The sequence below is a fragment of the Lampetra planeri genome, chromosome 14, assembly GCF_965212315.1.
Source record: "Lampetra planeri chromosome 14, kcLamPlan1.2.h2, whole genome shotgun sequence".
Lineage (NCBI taxonomy): Eukaryota > Metazoa > Chordata > Hyperoartia > Petromyzontiformes > Petromyzontidae > Lampetra > Lampetra planeri.
The window spans coordinates 3013819-3040347 of NC_136120.1; the positions used below are offsets into that span (position 1 = coordinate 3013819).

The following is a 26529-nucleotide window of genomic DNA, read 5'->3' on the forward strand; positions in this document are numbered from 1 at the left end:
GTCCCTTCTGTAGTGGTGGTGCGGACGCGCGCCCGCAGTGAGGGGTGCGTGGTTGGGCACGCGATGTAGGCGTAGTGTTGACGCGCGCGCCGGGAGTGAGAGATTACGGGGCGGCGCGGGGTGCGTGGTTGTGCGCGCTGACACAAGGTGGGAAAGAGGATCGGGGGCAGCGCGCAGTGATTGGTCAACTGGGGTGGGCGCTCTCAGCGACGTCCGCATGAAGGACTATAAAGGGGGACGCGCGGGAGCACTCGGGGAGTTGTTAACCAGTCGAAGACCGAAGACGGAGTTCAGAGGTAGGCCCTGAGACCCCTAGTCCCGCTGTCCTTGTGAGGGCCGGGGCCCTGTGTGGCTCGGAGGCGAGACTGTGGGACCCGTGGTCTGACGTCCCTGTGGACCGAGACTGTGGGACCCAGAGTCGAGACGGACACCCCGGCTGGGTGTGTTCCGAGAGGCTACGGGGCGTAAGAGCCCGTGTGGGTGTAGCCGGGGGAACCCTGTGGATTAAGGCTGGAGTTAGCCACCCGTGTAATATAAGTTGGTGTTAATAAAAGAGTGTGCTACCCGTAAGGTCGTCTCCCGCCAAGTTCCTACATTACAACTGGCGTCAGAAGTAAACCTGTCTTCAAAAGGATGGATACTAGGAAGACTACCCGTACCCACGAGCGAGATCGGGAAGATGACGGCGTACCGGAGCCACAAACCTCGGAAGGAGAGGACGAGGAGTTGCCGCCGATGCAGCACTTCGCGGCGATGGCCGACGCTCCGCTCGCCTCCGACACCAGCCTACAGGATGCACACTCCCACCTGGCGGAGTTGCTGCTCGCCGCCGCTTCAATTTTGGCGGAAATCACCGTTTCAGCAGGCGGAAGGACGACTACGAGGTTGGAGGAGGGAGCGCGGCCGGAGGGATCCCGCCAGAATGCGCTTCGCGCCGAAAGTTTTGAAATTGGCGCCATTTTTGAGGGTCCACCATCGGTTGGCGGGAAGCGTGGACACCACGTGGTCGGAGACCTCCACTCTGCACAGCCCGCATCATCGGCGCACGCCAGAGCTCTCCACCATGCGCCTGCCGACGGAGCCGACATTTTCGTCAACCACAGCGGCGCGTGGGAAAAGCATTCCTCGGAGGACGACGACCAGGTCTTCCAGCAACGACTGCCCGCGCTGACGGCGTTCAAGGCAGACGGGGGCGACTGGGGGGCCTTCCAACGAAGGTTCCTCGCACATCAAGAAATGTCGGGGTGGTCCGACACCACTGCCCTACGCGCGCTGCCAGCGACGCTCGACGACGACGCGCTTGCGGCCTTCACATCCGCCCCAAGGTCGTCCCGCTCAACGCTCCAGGCCGCGCTACATCTAATGGCTAAGGTGTTCGGACCGCCCTCGACCTGTCGCCACCAGTTCTACGAACGGCGCAAGATGGTTGGAGAAACTACGCTCGCCTATCGCAAGGCGCTGCTCGCCCTGGCGGACGCTGCTTTTCCCCGCATGGACAAGGAGGGGAAGGACGCCATGGTGACAAAGCAGCTGCTGGCGTTGGCTCACGACCTGGGAGTCCCCATCAATACGGCGGACGAAATGGACATCTGCTCCTTGGGGATTGCTACAAGTATTCACGCACACGAGGTCCTCAAGCGCAAGCGGACGGTCGTCTGTGCATCGGCGGGGATCGCGGCACCTGCCGCCACGGTCGCCGAGCCTCAGACTGCTACGGCTCGGGAGGAGGCCTTCACCGTGTCGAGACGGGGGGAATGGAGAGCGGGAGGTCGTTCGCCCACACGTTCGTCCCGCAAGCTGGAGCAACCGAAACCCACGACATCCCTCGTCATGTGTTACAACTGCGGCCTTCGGGGTCACGTCGAGGCCGGGTGCCGGGCTCCGCGTCAGCGCGCCACGGGACCACGTCCGGACGACGACCAAGGCCCCAAGTCGTCCCAGCTAACCCCGGCAAGTCGCGGCACCCCACACGCTCGGTCCACATACACGGCACACTCGGGTCGCCGCTTCGCGGTGGGGGGACCGCGTATGGGTACCGGGGATTCGGTTCGGCGAGGGAGGTTCGTACACGGCCCGAAAGCAGTCGAATGGTCCGAATTGGCCCACAGGATAGTGGCTGCGTCGGCCGGGTCGTCCGTGGTAACGGGTTTTATTGACGGGGTTGAGGTCCGGGTGCTGGTGGACACGGGTGCGTCAGCCACTATCATTTCGGACCTTATTTATAACATCCTTCCCGTCCAATGTCGAACCCTTTTGCCGGTGGACGTACCATTTTACGCGGCGAACGGGGGATCCTTGGGAATCATCGGACAGATTCGGGCGACTATTTGTATTGGCGATATCAAATTGGCGGGTCCTATTTTTGTATCATCATCTCTGGCAGTTCCTTGTTTACTGGGTACGGACTTTCTGGCTAAAATGCCCATCAAAATTTTCATCGATCAGGCCTGCATTGAGCTTCCATCGGGACGGCGGGTTGCATTTTTGACGAGTCCTACAAAAATACGCACGGTTTGTGCGACGGTTCAGGCGCTGGCAACTCAGACTGTACGGGTACCCCCGGGATCGCAAATGTTGGTACCCCTTCGATTGAGGAAACCCCTCGGGGTGGATGCGGCGGGACAGGGTGTTCTGTTGGGGCCGTCAAACAGAGCTGTTGGGGGCCTCGACTTAGCGGTAGCTCAGACCATGGTGCAGGCGGACAGTGAGCCGTTCGTTATGGTTCTGAATACGGGGTCGCGGCCAGCCGTAATTACACAGGGCACGGTGCTGGCTCACGCGGCGCCGCTACCCGTCGATGAACAGCTCGTTGCACACGCGGATTCGGGCCTCGATACGCATCCTCCATTTGAGGAGGGGACAGAGTGGTTGGACTCGTTGTGTGCTGGGTCTGGTAACTTGTCTAGTGTGCAGTTGGGAGCGTTGAGGGGCTTGCTACTCGAATTCGCTGACGTGTTTAGCAGACACAAGTACGATATTGGCTGCACAGACCTGTTGCGCCACCACATAGCGACGGGTGACGCGGCCCCTATTCGGCAGAATCCCTTCCGGCTCAGCCCAGCCGAGAAGGAGCATGTGCAGTCGGCTGTTAATGACATGTTGGCGGCCGACATCATTTCGCCCTCTTCCAGTCCGTGGGGTGCTCCCATCGTCCTTGTTAAAAAACAGGACGGGTCCTTGCGGTTCTGTGTGGATTTCCGCCACCTAAACAAAATCTCAATGGCCGACGCGTATCCACTCCCTAGGATGGATGAGTCGCTGGATGCCTTGGCGGGAGCACAGTTTTTTTCGACGCTTGACCTGCTTTAGGGATTTTGGCAATTGCCCCTCGATGACGAATCGAAACCAAAGACCGCTTTCCGGACACCAGGAGGCCTATTTGAATTCAATCGATTGCCCATGGGCTTACATTCCGCTCCCGCCACGTTCCAGAGGCTCATGGAATTGGTTTTGTCAGGACTCCAATGGGACACCTGTTTGATTTACCTCAATGATATCATCGTTTTCAGCCGGACTTTCGAGGAGCACCTCCAGCGACTGAGAGCGGTGTTCCTCAGGATGCGTTTCGCTAAATTAAAATTTAAACCGGCGAAATGTTACCTGCTTCGGGAATCGGTCAGGTACTTGGGGCATATCGTTGGCCGTTCAGGGATCTCTACAGACCCTGCTAAGACGCACTGCGTCAGCTCATGGCCAACGCCAACCTCAGTCACTGAAGTCCGCAGCTTCATAGGATTCGCCTCCTACTACCGCCGTTTTGTCGAACATTTTGCCACCATAGCCAGGCCCCTGCACGCTTTGACGGCTAAAGGAGTAAGGTTTCACTGGGGGCCGGAAGAGGAGGCTGCGTTCTGCTCCCTTCGAGACGCCTTGGTGCGGGCTCCCCCCTTGTGTTACCCCAATTTCACGCAACCGTTCCTGCTTGACACGGATGCCAGTAACACGGGTATCGGGGGAGTGCTCTCACAGGTGGTCGGGGGGGTCGAACGGGTGGTCGCCTACAGTAGCAGAGTTTTGTCACCTGCGGAACAACGCTACTGTGTAACACGTCGTGAATTGCTAGCGATCGTTTTTTTTATACAGCAATTCAGGCCGTATCTCTACGGCCGTCATTTTACTGTTCGTACGGACCACGCGGCTCTCCAATACGCTATGCGGGTGGCGCAACCCTCCGGCCAATTGTCCCGATGGCTGGAGGTCCTCCAAGACTACCAATTCACGACGATTTACCGTAAGGGATTGCGGCACTCGAATGCGGATGCCTTGTCGCGATTGCCGCCCCGCTCGGAATGCGCATGTCTTCTGGGATCGGCGCGGTGTAAACCCCCTGTCGCCGTCCCCGCGGAAGTTTTGCTCACCGCCACTGACGCCCCGGGGGTCGACGCGCCCGCCGCTCCCACGGGGAGGGACTCGTTACTAGCGTTGCCTCTTATCGAGTGGGGCCGTCTCCAAATGGCCGACAGCTCCCTACTCACGCTGCGTCGGAAGGCTGACGCTCCCGGGGGGGGGGGGAGACGTGAGTCGGTTCCTGGGTGGTCAGACAGGGCCTCCTGATGAAGTGGGACAACATGTCTCGGCGTCATGCGCTCGTTGTGCCATTTGCTATGCGGGGTAGGGTCGTTCTGGCTGCTCACGAACGACTCATGCATTTGGGATTTCACAAAACGCTCGTCCTAATCCAACGGGATTATTATTGGCCGGGTATGGGCAACGACGTGGCAAACATCCTTAAGGGATGTGTGGGGTGCGCCCAAAGGAAACCGCCACCAATAGCGGCTAATCCACCGCTACAATCCATTCAGGTTTCGCGCACAAACGAACTGGTTGCGCTCGACATCTTGGGGCCCTTTCACGCTACACCTAGGGGTAATAAGTACCTGCTGGTTGGCGTAGAATACTTCACCCGATGGCCCATGGCATGGCCACTCGCCAACCAGTCGGCTGTGGCAGTGGCGGACGCCTTTGTCCAGGGCTATGTTTTGGACAAAGGCGCCCCCGAACGCTTGCTGACGGACCAAGGGAAGAATTTTTCGAGCGTTTTGTTGCGCGAGGTGTGCGACCTGTTGGGTACAAAGAAAGTGCGTACCTCCCCGTACCACCCGCAGACTGATGGAATGGTTGAACATCTGAACAGTACGTTTACTTCTATGCTGTGCCAACAGGTTTGCAACGATCAGGTTGATTGGGACTTACAGGTACCTGGGGTACTCGCGGCCTATCGAATGGCCCCTCATGCGGCGACGGGGTTTTCCCCATTTTTTCTCATGTATGGGCGGGAGGCCGATCCGGCCATGGATGTCCAACTGGGGATTTCCCAGCCACGTGCGAAATCTAAATTGGCCGACCACATCAAATTTAATATCGCCAAACTGGCTGAAGCGCGAGAGGCTGCGAGGTTGAATTCGAGGTCTCGCCAGATCGCTAACGAAAGATTGCATGAACGAAAGGTGTATACGCACGATTGGAAACCAGGCGATAAGGCCTGGCTGCACTGTCCACATGCACCGTTGGCTACGTCCCCTAAATTGTTGAGACCATGGAGGGGACCGGTGGAAATTGTGCGTGTTGCACGACCCCAGAGTATCCAGATTAAATGGGAAAAACGCCGTTGGTACGTACACCCCTCCCGGCTGAAACCCTTCGCGGCACCGCATGGCCTCCCTTTGTGCCGTAACGACCGAGCGTGTGATGTGGCCGTCGACTCGGGGAGGGATGTGTCGCAGGCTGATCCTCACGTGTCTCCACCTGACCCACTCCCAGGTGTCTCGGACCTGACGGCTGTTGACCGTCGGGAACCGGAACCCCGCGGCACGCGCGGATCTCCGATGCCTGCCCCGTGCCTTCCTGGACTGCCGGCACCACCGGACGGTCAACCGCGTCTGGTGCCGTACGACGGACCGGCCAGGCGGACTCGTGCTAAGACACAACACTTTTCATGAAAAAAAAAAAAAAAAACCGAGCTCGCTGCCGCGTTCCCCTTCTGCCCGGTGTAATGTCCCGTTCAAGGGGCGCTCGGAAATGAAGGGACGCTGCACGAGTCATTTTTTTGCATACACATTTATTGTTGTCGCCCGCCGCGTTGTACATATTGTTCTTGTTGTGTTGTGTTGTTGTTGTTGTTGCTTGTGTTACGGGACACACACGGGGGGGGGGGTAATAAGATTTTTTTTATAGCAGCCGGGTCGGCTGCGAGCTATGTGGTAGGGGGTGATGTAGTGGTGGTGCGGACGCGCGCCCGCAGTGAGAGATCACGGGGCGGCGCGGGGTGCGTGGTTGGGCACGCGATGTAGGCGTGGTGTTGACGCGCGCGCCGGGAGTGAGAGATTACGGGGCGGCGCGGGGTGCGTGGTTGTGCACGCTGACACAAGGTGGGAAAGAGGATCGGGGGCAGCGCGCAGTGATTGGTCAACTGGGGTGAGTGCTCTCAGCGACGTCCGCATGAAGGACTATAAAGGGGGACGCGCGGGAGCACTCGGGGAGTTGTTAACCAGCCGAAGACCGAAGACGGAGTTCAGAGGTAGGCCCTGAGACCCCTAGTCCCGCTGTCCTTGTGAGGGCCGGGGCCCTGTGTGGCTCGGAGGCGAGACTGTGGGACCCGTGGTCTGACGTCCCTGTGGACCGAGACTGTGGGACCCAGAGTCGAGACGGACACCCCGGCTGGGTGTGTTCCGAGAGGCTACGGGGCGTAAGAGCCCGTGTGGGTGTAGCCAGGGGAACCCTGTGGGTTAAGGCTGGAGTTAGCCACCCGTGTAATATAAGTTGGTGTTAATAAAAGAGTGTGCTACCCGTAAGGTCGTCTCCCGCCAAGTTCCTACATTACACTTCAACAATCTTAATTTTAGAACTTTCGTGACTGCAGGAATTATTATTTGTTTCTTTCGGTTAAGTCACGTCTAAAGATAAAAGAATAAATTAAATTAAATAATAGAATACGACGTTTCGATTGCAACACAAGCAATCATCATCAGGTATAATGAAATAGCGACATAAAATCTAACCAGAAAACTATAGACAGACATATTAGCAGACAGATATCACCAAGATACATAGAGAGAGCAACACAGGTAACAGAGAGAGGTGGTCGTCTCTGTGGGGTGGCCTTAAATAGACAGAGGAGGGCGGACGCAGAGAGAGGGAGGGGGGTTAGAGAAAAAATTAGCATATCAATGAGTGGACAACAAAACGTGGTGCTGCAAGTGCGATGACACGGCAAGCAAGCCTGAAAATCAGGAGAAGGACACACTAAAATTAAATAACCTAGTAAAATATCGAAATGTAATGTAATACAACACAGAGGGTCGGTCAACACACAATTAACGCATAGCCTGGTTGATTACGTATTTCAAAGATTGCTAAGTTAGAATTTAAGTGTGAACATTCCAAAGAGAGGACACAGGCAGAGAGAACAAGTAGTCAGAGAGAGAAAAATAAGATAAGTTTAAAACTTCCCCGTAGAAGTGGTTCAATCTTAATTTTAGAACTTTCGTGACTGCAGGAATTATTATTTGTTTCTTTCGGTTAAGTCACGTCTAAAGATAAAATAATAAATTAAATTAAATAATAGAATACGACGTTTCGATTGCAACACAAGCAATCATCATCAAGTATAATGAAATAGCGACATAAAATCTAACCAGAAAACTATAGACAGACATATTAGCAGACAGATATCACCAAGATACATAGAGAGAGCAACACAGGTAACAGAGAGAGGTGGTCGTCTCTGTGGGGTGGCCTTAAATAGACAGTGGAGGGCGGACGCAGAGAGAGGGAGGGGGGTTAGAGAAAAAAATAGCATGTCAATGAGTGGACAACAAAACGTGGTGCTGCAAGTGCGATGACACGGCAAGCAAGCCTGAAAATCAGGAGAAGGACACACTAAAATTAAATAACCTAGTAAAATATCGAAATGTAATGTAATACAACACAGAGGGTCGGTCAACACACAATTAACGCATTGCCTGGTTGACTTCAACAAGGTTATCGACAAAAGCTGATGACGCAATCGCGCGGGATCAGAGTAGGCATGGCACAGAGTCAGTAGCCAGGCATTTGCACAGATGTAATACAATTGAAGTATTGGAAAATGACGGCAGGAAACTCCTTGACGGGAACACACTTCTTTTATTAAATCTTGACTTGTAACAATACAACGCGTGGCCTCTCTTCTTCACAATGCGGTCACCATACAACGGTACAACTCGTGACCTCTTCTCTCCGCCTTACGCTTCTCTTGACTCTCTTAGATTCTGTGCTGCTGGCTCTCTGTGCCTCGTGTAGACTCCGCGCCTCGGCTACACTCTTCTCTCGTCTCGTGTAGACTCTGCGCCTCTGCTACACTCTCCACTCGCCTCGTGTAGACTTTGCATCTCTCTCTGGCTACACCGTATGCATACTCGGCTCGTGTAGACCTTTCTCTCTCTCTGGCTACACCGTATGCATACTCGGCTCGTGTAGACCTTCCTCTCTCTCTGGCTACACACTATACATCACTCAGCTCGTGTAGACCGTTCTCTCTCTCTGGCTACACACTATACATTACTCAGCTCGTGTAGACCGTTCTCTCTCTCTGGCTACACACTATACATTACTCAGCTCGTGTAGACCGTTCTCTCTCTCTGGCTACACACTATACATTACTCAGCTCGTGTAGACCGTTCTCTCTCTCTGGCTACACACTATACATTACTCAGCTCGTGTAGACCGTTCTCTCTCTCTGGCTACACACTTATACCTTACTCTCCTCTACTCTCCATTACTCTCCTCTCCGGGCTCTATCTCTGCACCTTCGTCTTCATTCTTAGATGGTTCCACTTCTGCCCCCTGCTCCTCTGTGCATCACCTTATATACCTCTTCTTCCCGGGAGACGGAGCGGATGCGGACCTCAACGTCGGCACCGCTCCTCAGTTACCCAATCCCCACGCGCTATCCCTACGATCCGGTTCCGCTCAGCGCGTGTTTCCACTCCCCGACCAATCACACCGCGCTGCTACCCGATCACTCCCTCTGGGCGCGTCACCGGCACACAGCCAATCAGCAGCACTACCCCCACCCGCGCACTGACGCCTGCTCCTCCCCGTCAGCGCGCGTCACCACACACACACCCGTACATGCGCGCTGGCACACGACATATACACCCAGCGCGTATCACCACTACACAATTATACAGCTATATAATGTGTTTTTCCCATTAAGAAGTGAAAAGTGGACTTCATCATCATGATCATCTAACTATAATGGATCAAGTGTGAGTTTGAGCGTATAACATTTTCGAATACAGATTTTTTTTTAAAGTGTTTTGAACGTACTTGGGAAACATTACAGGCGGTCCACGGTTTACGACGGTCCCATTTACGATCCACATTTTCGACGTTTATATAACTCCACCATGGATCGATTTACGACACAGAAACTTAATTTACGATGCATCTTCCGACATGACTCCCAACACATTTGAACAGCGATGTTTCGACTGTGAAACGTTGTACAAAGTGAGTGAGTTATTTTTTAAAAGGAAGGAAGAAGACAAGGTAAGAATTTGTTTTTGTTAATAAAAATAGCTTTGTGTCAATTTTGGCAAAAAAATTATGTTCAGTACTTGCTGTACACTTAACACTGTTGTCCTATGAATTCATAGCACTAGGGGACTGTTATCTAATACGGTATAGCATTCAGAATGGTTCATGCTTTATTTATATATGACTAAATGCCACATTTCTAGCCTTTTTGTGAAAATTTGTATTTCTAGCCCGCTTTTAGTCACCACCAGCAAGAGCCAAGGACAAACACTGGACGTGGCCAACTGGAATCTTCCTCCCTTCTGGCATGTTTAGTCACAGCCAATATTACGTGGCAAACGCACGCGTTGAATCCAGCAAAGCCAGATTCTGGCTCAGAAGGCTTCGTATCTGGAAAATACACGGATGTGGTATTTTAAGATATATTTTATTATTATTACGTTTTTGAAATAAATACATATTCTTGAATGCTATTGTCTATCCATGTCTCACTTAGAGGAGTTTTAATTTTACAATTGAATGTGTAATGACAGGGTGACACCTGCTGGCCAGGAAAGGGAATCACAGGTATGGGCACGGTTAAAGTAACAACCAATCAGAGAAGGAGAGGTATTTGGGGCAAAGGCAACAGGTGGGGTTAGCCGAGATACTCCGGGAACCTGCTCAAAGGTTCCACGAGAGGGCATGGCCGGAGGCGGTGCCTAGCCATGCCTGGGGAGATATAAGGGGGAGCGGACCCGGGGCACGGGGTTTGTGTGTGGGTTCTTGGGTCCTGGCTCTCTCCATCGTCCGGCCACGTGGAAGATCTCCTGCGGGTTTTCATCGCCATCATCATCACGCCACCAGCCAGCGGCGTAGCTGAGTAAGGGCGGTGGGACCACGCCGAGTGATCGGCTGTGTGTAGCCAGTAGAGACGTTAATATCTAAGTGTTCTACTCAGAGTGAGAATAATAAGTATTGGCCTGTGTTGTGCCCAGTATGAGAAACTAAAGAAGAAGTACCCTCTACATGACGTTTAGAATTAAAGCATTTAGGCCCCCAAGCCCTCCACAGGACCTAGGAGATGAAGGTCCAGAGGGCCCGAAATCTTGTAGTCTATCAAATACAGGTGTCTCTCGATTAACGATCGAGATACGTTCTGCGAAAATTTGCTCCTTAAGTGACAATTCATTAAACGATCATCGTTGTCCCATTGACTCCAATATTAAAAGCTGAAGTACATTTCAGACCCAAAATATTCCACTCGAACAACTTTCTTAACGTGAGAAATACAAATTATAATTTTAAATTAAGGAATAAAACATGAAATGTAACGCCAAACATGAAAACCGCAGCGCTTGCAGGTGCCTGTCCTCAGCGTCTACGATTAATGAATGCAGCCTCCCCACCCGTCCATTATCGTGCCCCCCTCCCAGACACGGTAAATCAAACGCGCGCACATGCAGCACAGCCCAGCTGATAAACAAACAGCTGTGAGCCGCGGTGCTCCCCCTGCCGTCACGGAACGCATTCGATCGATCGGTCCTCCACTCGTTATGCGAACATTTGCTCGTTTTGCGAATAAATTGGTCTAATTTAAAATGTCTCGTGATGGCGAATTCTCGTAGAAAGAACTCTCGTTAGGTGAGAAATGCCCGTAATCAAATAGCTACCAGGCACCATTCGATAGTTGGCTACCCCCAACTGTTGTTAAAATATGCTAATTATTATACATGCTGTGCATGAACGTGAATGGTTGTGTTGCTACGCAGAGGCAGGTTCAGTTAGGGGCTCACACCGAGTTTATTCAGGGCTTATGCCTAACCAAACCACCCTAGCCTATAACTCCCCAGGGGACAGGGTACTGTGAATCCTACAACCCCGGCTAACTTGCCTGCCCCAGCCTGGGACTAATCCAACCTCGGTCGGTCGGGCGGAGTAGCCTCCCTTAGCCTCGTGTGAGGATCACCGACCCCGAGTCCGCACTCCTACCCCCGCCTGACGTCACGTTCTGCGACGCCACTCTCTCCGAGGGCGAGCGTGACGTCACTCACTACTCCTCTACAGTTGTATGGAATCAGTCATGGATGCTCATGCTTGGCTTTCCATTGAGATGGACTAATACAACATTTGTAGTTGCACTACAGATGTTAGCGCTGCGTGCATCTGCGCAGAATACACGGCCGGTGTGGAGGGTGGGTGAGGCGTGACCGTCGGCACGCACGAAGCCGACTCGACGCTGTGGGATTGCGGGGTGGCATCATCGCGCAGATGTGCGCAGGGGGTGTCGCCCTCTTTCACGCCCGCCCCGCTCGCCAGACGGCCAGCCAGTCTGCCAGGAATCCAGCCGCAGCTCCTAAACGTTGTGTACAATAGATGCGGTGCTCCTCGTTGATGTCACGTAGACTACTCTTCTTTGGAATCCGGATAACATAGGTACCCGTCTTTCAGATTTAGATGTCAAAAGGGTGCATAACTTTAATATTTAGTACGTGCTGAATGTTGGAATCAACATTATGCAGGGGTGACAGTGATAGAGATACTCACCTTTGTACAAAGAGATAACATTAATGGTATTACCTTTTGACATTTCGACGGGCAATATCGTCACTCACCTTTGAAATTAAAACGACGAAGGGAGGGAGGGAAGCAGGGTCGCCCCCAGCGCGTGCGTGGTGTGACTCGTGCCCCAATTCGCGCGCACGACAATAAATGTGCATACAGCGCCCAGCCGAATCATCATTCCCTCCTCCTCCCCTTGCCACCCGCCGCCTCGCAGCTGCTCGTATATTAACCCGGGCACCGCGGCACTCGCCGCATTGTTCCCGTGCAAGGCAGGTGCGAGTGAGCCTTTTGCTCCTGTGAATCCTCTCTCTCTATCTTTCTGTGTGTGTGTCTGTCTGTACGTGAGTGCGAGTCGGCTCACGCATCGCGACTAAAAAAATCATCAACGTTTCCGACAGACGCGGCCGCATTGTGCTGGGAGGCCAATGTTGTTTTTTGGTTGTTGTTTTTTTAAATAAAGGTAAGTGCCTGCGCTAGTTACGCGGGTGTCGATCGCAATCGTTCCTGTACGATTTGTAAATACGCGATAGGGCATGTTTTATTTTAATGCATTATTCAATTAGTTTCGTTTTAAGTCGATGCGTTGTTATTATTAGTCATCGCATTTTCGAGTGGAAAGCGGTATCGCGTGAACGCAAGGCTATGCGCGTCTGTTACAAAATGCATGCGTTGCAGTGTAGGCGCTTTCATGAATGGGCGCGCACATTTAATTAGGTGTCGTGTATGCATTTAACATTTCCTTGGAGCGATCGTTAAACGAAAGTACGTGCCAATTTACATCCGAAGGCAATACCGTTGTGAGCATCAGATTCCAAACGCTCGTCAAATTAATTTGGTCAAACATGCAAAAAATAGGAATGTTAATATGAGACTATCCATTGGCTCTTCTTGGGAAAACAATGAGACACCAAATATTCGCGCTCGCCTGTGAGATTGAGAGAGAGTCAAAGAGTGGTGCTCATCTTTAAGATTAACTTTTTTGTATTTATTGCCTAGACCTGCTTTTGCGAATGAATGCCCACTTGTAATTTAAATGTCAGTCCCCATTGGAGCGCCCATTTGAAAGTAATAAAACCCGAATTACGGCTATAAGCCGATACATGAGTATCAGATTCCAAACATTCATTGGAATTGCCCAAACATCCCAACAGAGGACCTACCTGATAATAACTGATGCTTTCGATGAACAAAATGGCATTGTTGTTATTCTTATACGGCATAGCAATAATGTGCGCAACTTTCATTGACAAAAATTGTGACAAAAAAATCTAACTTTACGCATTCACCCGCGGTCAACATCCCTAACGATCTCTCTCCACTGTCCTATCGCAAATGCTCGCTCCGATGGTTCTCACTGAGCAAGGCGTTAAAGACATAGCAACAGGACGGGCCGGACATGCCAACTGTTTACGATTTGAGACGCGCCAATTTAGACTGAGGTTAAACAACGCGGATGATGATCGTGCAAGGAAACAATCTCGATACGAGCCACGGTGGATTGTTATTGTTGTTACTATGATTATTGATTGCTCAAATGTTGTGGTGCACTGCCCATTCGTGCGGTCCGCAACAACAAAATAGTGACGCGAGCATAGATGTAATTCCTCGCAGGCCTGAATAATGGGCTTCTTGACACATGGCGATATTTTCAATCACGGCCAGATCATGTTTGGTGGGTATATATATATATTTTAAAACCTTCATCATGATCAATAAGATCTTGGTCACAAAGAAAATCTATCTATGAAAAATAAAAAGGGTGTTTTACCCTTTTGGACAATCAAACAGGTGTTAAGATGAGAATAGGGTTTCCCCTTTTTTCTGGCAACAAACAGGTGTTAAGATATTAAAACACCAAACTGAAACCTTTTGACGTCTTCTAGTCTAACACCGTTTGAGACTAGGCTCAAAAGAAAGCTGTCTGGTGTGGACCAAAGACAATGCATATCTTATCAGAGTATGTTTTTGTTTGCTTTCTGACTACAAGCATTGTGGTTAATGCAGACATGATTCCTTGTTAAAGGTTTCAGTTTGGTGTTTTAACATCTTAACACAGCTGTGTTGCCAGAAAAAATGTGGAAAAACCTATTCTTATATTTTGGTACTGGCAAAGGAGGTCCCATGATGAGGTGTTAAGATGTTTAGACACCAAATCGATACTTTTCCAGGAATTGAGTCTGCATTAACCACACGTACTTGTGATGAACATGCATTGCCTTTGAAACCGATTGGCCTGCACCAGACTATCTATTTGGTGTTTGAACATCTTAACACCTGTTTTATTGCCAAAAAAATGGTAAACCCTAATCTCATTTTTCATACTTTTATACTGTAAAAAAAGGCCCCGTGATAAAATCCATCTTAGCTCCTGCACCGGAGCTGATCTCATTGCTCCCGCTCCGTCTCCACGATGCTCAATCCTGCCGGGCGTCTTCCCTCCTCGAGCTGCCGTCGTCTCGGCCACCGGCCATCATCCCTTCTGAGCGACGCTGCCTTTATTCACAATCATTACACTGGTCAACACACTTTTTCTGGCATAAGGTATTCCAACGGTTACAATGTAATTTTGGGGTGCTGATTCCAAATCTGGCATCAGTTTTTCTCTATCACATCAGGTTTTTTGAGATATCACATATTGAATTTTCAATAAAAACTGCAGAAGAAAAATATTAAATAAATGTGGATATCTACATAAAATGATATTATAAACACACTATCCTAAAATACAGCACCATATTTTAACACTAAAGCAGTCACTGACTCGCAACAACTTGCAATCATAAGTGACAGAGTTAATTTCGGGTAAAATCAATGAAAATTGGGTATGCCGATAGCATAAAAATGAGATGTGATGGAGCAAATCTGAGATCAGATTTGGAATCAGCACCATGAAATTAGTCTAAAACAGCTGCAAAAGTCCAGGCCAGAAAAAAAATGTTTTTTTTTGTTGACCACGTCTGTTTGTTTTTTTCCTCTTTGCAGACTAATTCGTTTACGAGATATATGTAGATTCATCAGCGGTTTTCAATTACATAATTTATCTTGTCGGTCGTAGTCAAAAACCGACACAATGGTCGGAAGTCTTCATCCAGCAGTCGTTTTACAAAGGGCTGTAAATTGTTGTTGCACCGAGCTTAATACATTACGTAGTTATTTTATATACTAATCGAGCATTTTCACCAATTAATTAACATACACACGAGACGCTCGTGTTATCCCGAATTGCGTGAGTCCTGCAATGGTCTCTCTGTGGGTGTGTGTGTGTGAAAAATACAAGTGGTGCTCCAAAAAAAGCATCCACAACTTTTATTCCAGTTCGAGCCCAGACATTTGTCCACATGCCTGGCTCAACGTTGTCATTGCTGTGGGGCAGCCCATGGGGCTTTTTAATTGTAAATCTATAAAACAAAGTGAAGACATCATCATCAGCAGGAGTGCAATGACACAACCAGCGAGCGATCGCGCACATCAGTCGGGATCATTGCTGCATCTGCACGGCCAACTACCTCTAGGGGGGCGGGTTTCTACTTTTGACCTCTGTTCCCTTGTCACAAATATGACTAAGTTACAATATTAGCAGGGCGTACTGCATTTGTGCTTCGATCACCATGACGTGATCAAGATGTTTAGTAGTACCCAAGTCACGATTTACCAATAATCGTTTCGACGGCCCTTAGTCAATAGGCAGAGGATTCCTATGGCAGATATCAGTCCATGGGCGATGCGGCCACCTGATGCCACAAACGGCGCATCAAAGATTCGGCGGCCTGGGAGTGCGGCCACGAATCGCAAACCATCGACCCGCATCGTAAACACTCCGCTGTCTTCACTAACTTTAAAGGAGGAGTGGACGAGATCCACTCTGCGTCTGAACAGACAATTGAGTGGATACCAAATCTAAAATTGCATCTTTAATCTGCTGCTATTAATCCATACGAAAGAAGAAGTCCACGCATTGGACAACCGCTGTTGGCGTCACATCAAGTGTTACAGCCTCACCAAATAAGACTCTAGTTTTACCGACCCTAGAAGAGGGAGGATGAAAATGGCAATGAGGCTGGATGGACCTTGTTTAGATTTGAAGTAAACTTATATGAGAGTGAGCTGTACCCAGGCCCTAGTGTTATGTCAAGTAATACGTGAGCGCTCCAGAGTATTCGGATTCATGAGAGTGTTTCCATTAGGCCACTTTCCCGATTGAAATGGCTGAAATTGCGTTTAGCTGACATTAGCCGATTTTATTTTCCATCTACGCATTTAATGGATGCTTTTCACACCGAGCCTATTTGTAAGTACGTACTCACATCGCTTTGTCAATCCGCTGCTGAATGAATGCTCCGACATCGATTTTGGTCACGGAGGTTTATTTAGCCATAATTCACCACGCCCGGTCAATGAGGATGATAACATCAACGGCAAGCAAATACGTCAGGCCACGATAGGAATGCGATCAAGAATGTGTAACACAAAGCAGGGTAAGAGTGTTGCAAAGCAGATCGATTGTGCAGCACAATGTGGCCAATTCAGATTGCTATGTAGAGACAACACAGGGCAAAATAAATCCCGACAGATTCGGGGCACGGTAAAACAGAGGTAAATTTTATTTTAGTTCTTTTCATTTATTAATATTTTATTTTATTATTATTATTTTTACCTACGTGACTTTACCGGGAAAAAAACTAAGAGTAAGAGGTAAAAGACACGGCCCGCCTTTTGAGTGCGAGATTTTACGGCATTGAAATGGGAGCAGATCTTGCTTGTTGGGAGTAGAGGACGCAGGGTGAAGAAGTGTGAGGCGATACACGAGAGAGCGTAAACGCAAACATTTTACATGAGACGCCGATACACGTGTGCCCAGTGAGGGTGATATTCTTCTGCGCAGGTGTGCACGCGTGCACATGCGGAGCGAAACATTGCACATCGTGCCGATCAATGCGCGACACAACGCGAAAGCTCGTCCGAGCGATGAACGATGGCGCTTTGCTTGTCAGCCTTCGCGAGTTACAGCTTATAAGTGACAGCTTCAACGACGCATGTGGAAGATAATTGTAACGTATCATTCTTAATTGCTGCTCTCGACGAAGCTTTGGGATGTTGGGCATCGGCAGGGCCGGATGAAGATCGTGTAGGCCCCATGTTCAAAAGGAAAACAAAGTTAAAGAAAAATAAAATGTATTTTTACGAGGCTAACAACAAATACAATTCAGCATTCACAAATGAAATAACTTTTCACTTCATCTCTGGAGGTCCTCCAGCTGGCGAAGGCCGCAGCCCCTAAAGTCCCGTGCATTGATCCGGCCCTGGGCATCGGTGGCGTAGGTGTCAAGTAAAGAGACGGCACATCTGCAATGGGGTCCATGGGCTGCAGGGACAAAGGCACCGGGCCACGAAGGGGGAGTGTATTTAGACAAGGGGGGCTTATTTACATTCTTTATATCATTCCTTGCACCTGGGCCCATGTCCACCACGCCGCACCACTCACTACGCGTGGTCTCCTGCAAGCATTGTGTTCCCCGCACCTACGATCAGCACGGTTGGATACGTACGGTTGCGAAATAAGTTCGACATATATACATACACGCGTGATGAACCTTATTGCAACAGGGCGCGTGCAAAGATCTTCAGTCCAGCGTGACAAATTATGGAAGAGCGTAGCTGCTTCCATTTTTCCCATTGCTGGAATGCGCCACTTATTTTTAGCTGTTTAAAATTCCTTGGTGATGGCCATGAGCAACCCTTGCTTGAGTTACGTCTCATCAATTCCCACCTGCTTGTCATTTGCGTAACGCCTTCGGTTGTGGACATGAATGCGTATCGTCCCGTTTATTATGTTGTCGCAAGAGAAAACGGATCTGTTACCAATGCTCGCAGAGATTAGCATGTGTCATTCTGTTCACTTTAAGAACCTGCGTGAAAGAATGCGCCAGATTATTTGTGATTGTAACGCTTGCGAGTTGCCGCACATTGCCAACTTTGCTCTGTATTGATTCCACTTCTGACGGATGTGCCGAAATTGAGCGCGCAATCTTTCCCGCAGGATTGCGTGCATCAACGACTGTTTTAATGAAATCTTGACAAGGTGCTAAAAATACGCAGTCACCTAAATGGAGAGAGAGGAAGAAAAAAAACACAGACCCGTTCATTTTAATTTTGTGAATTAGTGCATCACAGAGCTTTGTTTATCACCCCACCCCATGTACCCGGTGACCTGAGTTCGATTTCTAGCTCTAGCTAACATAGTGTGGAGTAATATCTGTACCGGCCCCTTCGGTTTCTTATATGTCCGGTTGCATTGCGTTAAACGTCAGCGTTGGGCAGGCAAGAGGCATCCAGATGCAGGGCTGATCACAGCAACTTCTCGTGCGTCATTCACTCCTGAGTGGGTTTCTCTCGAACAACACTTGCTCCCAGCAGTCTAGAAAAGCGATCTGGGTGATCTTTTTCCTTTTTTGTAACACGTGTGCGCGTCAATAGGTAAACGGTTGAATCGCTTGCTATCCTGTTCTTTCGGCACGGACAAGTCGCCTGAAATGATTCACAGACGTTACAAACGTTCCTTACTTTGCCTGTGCCCACTGTGACAATTACGCGATAATTGAACGACGTGTTTAGGAGAGAGACTGTTCAGTTACTTCTCTGGATGCGCCTTTCCACTCTAATGCAATTGGTTCATGGTTTGCGGTGCACCTGTGTGTATAAAAGGCAGGGCGTTCTACTATATATGTTTTATCCCTTCTGTTGGTTACAGCACAAGGGTCAATCAAGGAAGAGGCTTCGGCTCATCCCTGCAAAGAAATACCCGAGAGAGATTTTTATTTTGAAGGAAAAAAATGCATTCATCTCAATGAGAGTGCTATTTTGGAAAAGGGTAACATTTTGTGGCCATATTTATGACGATTTTTTGAAAGTTTGCGCATTATGGTCAAGTACTACATATGGATAGAAAGCTAAATATTAATTTAAAATACTCCGATGAATTATCCCCACGTCAATGTGCTCGCTGCAACCGCGCCATATGACATATCAGATGACAGCAGACGGCACAGAAAATAGATCGTGTTAATCTCAAAAGAGAGCCTCACCGTGCGTCTGGGCCAAACGTGGCATCGCAGAAGAGAAACGGGCGACCATGGCTCTAGTTCTCAACATGTCGGACCCAGACGTGAACATCAGCGACGTGGCGATGAACGCCACGCAGCAGCTAGAAGGGCAGCACAACTTCTACGTGGTCGTCCCCATCATCTACTCGTTCATTTGCGCCGTGGGCCTCCTGGGCAACACGGCCGTAATCTACGTGATCCTGCGCGCGCCCAAGATGAGAACGGTGACCAACATGTTCATTCTCAACCTGGCCATCGCCGACGAGCTCTTCACCCTGGTGCTGCCCATCAACATCGCCGACCACCTGCTCCTCGAGTGGCCCTTCGGGCAGGCGATGTGCAAGCTCATCGTCGCCATCGACCACTACAACATGTTCACGAGCATCTACTTCCTGACCGTGATGAGCATCGACCGCTACCTCGTGGTGCTCGCCACGGTCAAGTCGCGCTCGTTCACGTGGCGCACCTACGCCGTGGCCAAGTGGGTGTGCGGCGCCGTCTGGGCGCTCGTGAGCCTCGTGGTGCTGCCCTTCGTGGTGTTCGCCAGCAACGGCATCGTCGACTCGCAGCGGCGCACGCGCTGCGGCCTGGAGCTGCCCAGCCCCGAGGCGGAGTGGCTACGCGCCGTGCGCACCTACACGCTCATCGCCGGCTTCGTGCTCCCCGTCACCACCATCTGCACGCTCTACACCTCCATGTTGCGCCAGCTCAGGGGCCTCCGCCTGAGCTCCAACAACGCGCGCGCCCTCGACAAGGCCAAGCGCAAGGTGACGCTGATGGTGGCCGTGGTGCTGGGCGTGTGCCTGCTCTGCTGGACTCCCTACCACCTGAGCACCGTCGTGGCGCTGGCGGTGGACCTCAACGAGACGCCCATGGTCATCGCCGTGTCGTACTTCATCATCAGCCTGAGCTACGCCAACAGCTGCCTCAACCCGCTGCTGTACGCCTTCCTAGACGAGAGCTTTCGCCGGAGCTTTCTCAAGCTCCTCGAGTGCAAGACTGGCTGACGAGGTGCAGCGAGGTTTCTCTGCAACTGTGAGTGTTTTCAAGGGGGTTGGAGGGGGAGGACAAGACGGGGGTGATTGTGATGACCAGCAGGATGCAAGACAGACTGTTCATCCTTGAAGCTGCACTGTCAAGCGGGTAATTGAAAGAAGGTAAAATGCTGTCCCAATGCGTAATTTCCACTACATGTTAATCAACACTTATATTGTATCCGTTGCTTTTTAAAATGCCCAACACTTTAAACATCAACTCGGTACTGACACTCAAGTAATTATGGCAGTTTGTTAGTCGCGGTTAGGTTCACATTTGCCCCTAAAAAGTGAAGATGGCTACGACCTCACCTTTACTTTTTTGTATTATGGGCCGTCCATAAATGACGTCACGCACCTAGGGGGGGGGGTCAGACATTTGTGACGATGTGTGACGAACGGGGGGGGGGTTGAGGAATGTGACGTCAAATCAAAATGTGCAACTTTAAATAAATATATATAGACAACACGTTCTACTAAATGAAAAATACTTTTTAATAAATGTTTTCTCCTACAACATCAGAGTCCAGCGGCACATTAAATACGCACTACAATGACCATAGTTTAAAGCGATTTGAAGCATGGTTTTTTTTTTGGGGGGGGGGGGGGGACAGAGCTTTGTGACGTCATATTTGAGGGGGGGTCTGACACTTTGTGTCGCCGTGTGACGAAGGGGGGGTCTAAAATCGTCCAAAATCGCGTGACGTCATTTATGGACGGCCCCTTGTCGCCCACTGTCAGCTTAGGTATTCTCGCGCTCTTCCAGAAGGGCCACCACCCACGATGACCATTGGTCCCTTGCGATGTATTCACCACTGGCAAAGGGTCCCAACTCTGCATGCTCGCCTGTTGTGGACACGACCTGGGAGCGAGACGGTCAGCTGTGTGTGTGCCGCGCGAGCAAAATCACCGATTAAACAAAGTGCCGTGTGAGCTGTACAGGGAGTGTGACACCCCACGCTGAAGACGAGCATTTGAATTGCCAACTCCTCTGATGATAGCGAAATACGCCTGCTACGTTGTGGCTTTAGTAATTGACAATTGTACTCAATCCTGATTTGAAGCTTCCGTGACTGCAGTAATCCATACTCTTTGGTTCTTTCGGTAAAGTCACGTAGGTAGAAAATCAAATAAATCACGACGTTTCGGGCGCAACACAAGCGTCCATCATCATGTGGGAAAGCATGGTCTGCTACTCCTCAAATTGTTAATTGACCCTGTAATGTTACAAAACACTTAGAAACCCGGTCACGCGTTAACCGGTTCCATTATGTTTGTGCTGCCCTCTTTAGGTGACAGTGAGATGTCGGCTGGCCTGAACAAAACCTGACCTGCATTCCTCCCTTTTCCAGAGCTTAGCAGCGCAACAAGGCTAAAAGTCAACAGACGGGATGGGTCATTTACAGGAATTAGTGGTGGATTTAAGATTGTAATTGAGCAAGTGACAAATCATGAAATCTGTTCCTCAAATTAATGAATACATCTTGACTTAAATCCTTCGTGACTGCAGGAATTTATACTCTTTTGGTTATTTTATTATTTTTCTAGAAGAAAAATAATAAAATAATAATTAAAAATCACGACGTTTCGATCGCAACACAAGCAATCGTCTTTCAGGTGGAAAAAATACAGCAGGCGGACTGCCGAGGCAGGAAGAAATATGGCGAGAGAGCTACTGCAGCCATAGGTTATAAAGGTTTGAGATGAGTACAACCCAAGGGTAAGTGGGCGGGGCTCGAGATGGAATTTGCAAGTAAATGTAAGATCAGATCACAGAGCAAGGTATACATCGGCCATTGCATAGGCAGGTAGGATGGAAGCATCACAGCCAGTTATTTTCGACTCTCTGAGTTACATTACCTTGTTAAATGTCTTCATATTAACAGGCGAAATGTCTCACGAGCATTGCTGCTGCTCCCTTTTCCTCGATGCGGCGGTGGGGCTCGTTGTATAATCGGCTGAATGTCTCTCATTAACACAGCCGCTGCTGCGGGAGCCGTCTCACGTTGACATGCTCATCTCCAATCTCGAGCAATACAATGGCTTATTCAGCACCGTAGTCGTGGGGTTACTTTAACAGATTGACTTGCTAATCTCTAGCAACACAATAGCCGAGGTATAGCTAGCTCTGCGATCTTACATTTACTTGCAAATTCCATCTCTAGCCCCACCCACTTACCCTTAGGTTGTACCCATCTCAAACATGTATAACCTTTGGCTGCAGTAGCTCTCTCGCTACATTTCTTCCTGCCTCAGCAGTCCGCCTGCAGTATTTTTTTTTCACCTGAAGACGATTGCTTGTGTTGCGATCGAAACGCCGTGATTTTATTATTTTATAATTTTCTATCTACGTGACTTTCCCGAAAGACCCAAAGAGTATGAATGAATACAGTGTGAACACTTTGGTGAGCAATGGTTGTTACCTCTGGGGTACAACCTTCCTCCCCCGGGAAGCCATGAGAATGTTTTACAAAACCTGTGAGAATAGAGAACTACACGCATCATCTTGCGCGGCGTATTAGAACTTACATATGCCACAGGGCAGCCAGCTTAAAAAGGACGGCATGGGAAAATCAGGGCAGGTGGCAACCCTATGGTGAATTCGATGACCAAACTAATACAATCACGTGTTCATCTTCATCGATGCGAATGTGCACTACTGATCTATTTCACTTTAGCTCATGGAAAGCTGTTAAATGAAACATTTGAAAGCTTGTGCAGCAAAAGTTAATTCGTGCTCATGAACTATACTGCTTCATAACATTCACTCTGAGTTTGGTTGTTTTTCTCCACTCATCGATTATTTTGTTTGAGTGCTGCTATGAAACCCTGCGTGTGAGCTACAGATCACACAAAAGCACTTTGCTGTACACAAGATGTACAGAATCATCTGTTCCTGTAAAACATGCTCTCTACATCGCTCTTCAACCCACTGAATTATCAATAACCTAGGTAACTGTGCGCATGACCGTGCATTATGGCTCCTTTGATGGTTTCTCCAGCATAGTCTTCTTCGCTAATTTTCAGAGGCGGGCCACTTTCGCCGATGAGACATCATCAGTGCCAGGTGCCGCCACACTGCCTGCAAGGGGTTGCTTTCACATTTCGTCTATTGTCAGGGGCCGTACGTCAGGGGCCGCACTAAAGGCCACCAGGGGCCGAAAGTGGCCCGCGGGGCTTGCAATGCAGAACACCGCTCGAGCATATCGCTTTGTGAGTGACGTCATGTGTCACCTAAAAGCGAGTTTTGCTTTGATGTTTTGCTCAAATCCGGATGCCGTTTCTGTGAGACATTTCAGCAGCTTCTGACCATGTGATTGTTTCCACTCACAATGTAGGATGCCAAAGAAGTGTTTTACAAATACTACGCATATTGTATACTTAATTTTACAGATTGTTGTGAATCTTCAGTTGTATCGTCAACATGGTGTCTGCCTGCTCACAATAGACACTTGTTCAGTCCTGAGACTTGTGCTTGATTACTTTTCATAAAAAAGAAGAATACTGGAATAATTTTCCTGGCCATCACCATTATCGTTTTATCATTCATACCATGCCGACTTACTCTGGAAATATATTTCATCCGCATTACCAATGCAAAGTCCGAGTAATTTCCACCCCTTTGGCAATTAAGGAAATGACAAACGGGGGAAGGGATATATTTATTGTAAAACTGGACACGGCACCTTTGCCAGTTGGGATACTTGTTGGCGTTGGCGGATACCTGTGCGTCGCCCCGGCGTATACTCCTGGCGTAACTTGAGGACACAATATGTACTCCTCAAATTTATCATGGACCGTGTCATTTGTACACAACACTTAGAAACACGGTTATATGTTAACCGGATCCATTACGTCTATGCTGCCCTCTTTAAGCGACAGTGAGATGTAGGCTGGCCCAAGTAGAAACCTGACCTGCTTTCCTCCCTTTGACGGAGCGAAACAGCAGCGCAACAAGGTTAACAGTCAACAGTCGGAATGAGTCATTTACTGGAATTAGTGGTGGATATTAAAATCGTAATCGAGCAAGAGCCAAAATCGTTAAATGTGTAGCTCAAATTCGAAACGCAGCTCGCTCCACGCGCACAGATGTATTGGTCTCACACGTGACCCTCTGCGGTTCTGGAGATTGTGTCTGTAGGCCACGTGGTTGTTGGTGGCATCTACCGGACATCCGTGGAAAATAACTTCGGGGCTCACCGGAGTCTGCCATTCTAAATAGAGATTCTGATTTGTGATCTCAAAAAGTGCATCAAAGGGAACCAGGGTGGCACCTGGATGAGTGGAATGAGTATGAGCACATGCCTTAAAGTCCAATTCTATGTTAGTGAGGTAGGAGTTGTTTTGCGGCGAGCAGGGCACTACACTACCGCACCCGTTGTTTAGCGACTGGATACTACTGCTGTGTCGTGCGACAGTTCTGGACAGCGTTGTCAACTCCTTAAAATGTGTCGCTGGACCATTGACCGAGTTAAACTTATACAGATCTTTACTTTACACCTGCAACATGTCCTTGTCCCAAACAACTCATACCTGTAAACCCCTTATCAGTGCCTACCTTATTACAGACCAATTTAGATCTTATTGGTCATCCCGTGCCCTTTTAAATCTCAAAGTTCATCCTACAAAGTCCCGTCACAAGGGAGAAATACAAACAAATAGACAACAAAAACATTTTTACCCGTATTGAAACGGCTGTACACACCGTGTGGACCTGGAAACTCCACGTCACTGCACAAGGCTACGAGGAACCCTTATTGGTTGAGGTGTTTTAAAACTAGATAGTGACGCTCCCCCAGTAACACATTGCGGTTGGAACTAACCGATGAACCAACATTGGCCCAACGTTCCACGTTTGCTGAGTCGTCATTTTGGCACAAAAATCATTTCGTGAGATAACACCACGCCGCCCCCTTCCAACCCCTACCACAAAACAATAGACAGCTCTGGTTGCACTGTCGCTGAAGTGGGCCCACGACAGGCAAGCCGCAAGCCATTTGATGGCGAATTTCTTCCTTGCGTCGTAGAAGAGTCGCATTGCCACCTTGTGGATCACTCTGAACATTGCAAATCGATACACACGGCTGCGCCTTCGCAAATCAACTCTGCGTTCGAACACTGAAAGCCACTTTACCTGTTGACGAGAGGGACAAGTGTTTAAAATGTTACATCGGTCTCGATTCATTTGCAACAGCGCCCAGCGAGTGGTGTGGTACTTTAATTCCCTTCACCGAGTCAACGAGCCGCCTGTTAGGGCAGCAGTACAGCAAGATGGTCACTCGCTCGCTCGCTGTCTGTATGAAGTCAAAATGTAATTTTTTATATTTCACGCTTAGTCTCTCTCCTGACATGCGGCTCCTCGTGTGTGGGAAATACCATTCGATAGAGGGACTCACGTTCGCCAAAAAAAAAAACTCACTTCGAAGGGGGAAAAAATATCCGTATATAATTACGGACGTTTCGGCCAATAGCTCTTCTTCATAGCACATACAAAAGGGCTATTTCCGGGAATGTCGCCGATTTTATTTATCCTTAAAAGGCAGAGTTACTGACGAATGTTTCGATTTTTACATTGTTTGTGTAGTATGACTGTTTTTTTTAAGTACCGTAAGTTTGCACATGCCCAGTCACAATAATTCTGGAAAGGTGTTGAGAATCATCGAGGCTAAATAACTATGATAATAGGATTTCCCCCTTTTTTCTGGCAACAAAACAGGTGTTAAGATGTTAAAACATCAAACTGAAACCTTTTACAAGGAATCATGTCTGCATTAACCACAATGCTTGTGGTCAGAATGCAAACAAAAAACACACTGATAATATATGCATTGTCCTTGAAACTGATTGGTCCACACCAGAGACAGCTTTCTTTTGAGCCTCGTCTCTAACGGTGTTATACCAGAGGACGCCAAAATGCGTACAGCCCAAAGACAATAACCCCTGTCCACTTCAGCACTAAGTGGTACTCTTTTTAATCGACCGCTGAGGGATGATGGCCTGACACAATAAACATCGAACGTTGAACCAATGTTGGGTCTACGTTGGTCCAACGGTTCCAGCCACATGTTTACTGTGTCGTCAAGCCCCGTACGTGTGGGAGTTTAAACAAGTAGCAAGTTTCACTGAGACCTCCTTTACCAGTGGCAAAATATAGTAATAGGTTTTTACCCTATCAACTGGTACAAAAACTGACACCTTTATACAAGGCATCATGTTTGCAATAATCACAACACAAGCAGTCAAAATGCAAACAAAAAGAAACAACTCTGATGATGATAATGATATGCATTGTCCTTGAAGTTGATTGGTCCACACCCGAGACAGCTTTTCTT

General features: G+C 49.1%; 1 protein-coding gene across 1 annotated transcript; it reads left to right on the top strand.

Moving 5' to 3' along the window:
• The first annotated feature begins 19192 nt into the window (after nt 1-19192).
• Nucleotides 19193-20170, top strand: LOC144722448 (neuropeptides B/W receptor type 1-like). Its single transcript, XM_078600717.1, has one exon. It carries the CDS (start codon nt 19193-19195, stop codon nt 20168-20170), a length of 978 nt encoding a protein of 325 aa, XP_078456843.1.
• Nucleotides 20171-26529: the final 6359 nt, after the last annotated feature.

What these genes read in the sequence shown, in the direction of transcription:
- LOC144722448 (XM_078600717.1), top strand. Translation starts at nt 19,193, where the DNA reads ATGGCTCTAGTTCTCAACATGTCGGACCCAGACGTGAACATCAGCGAC.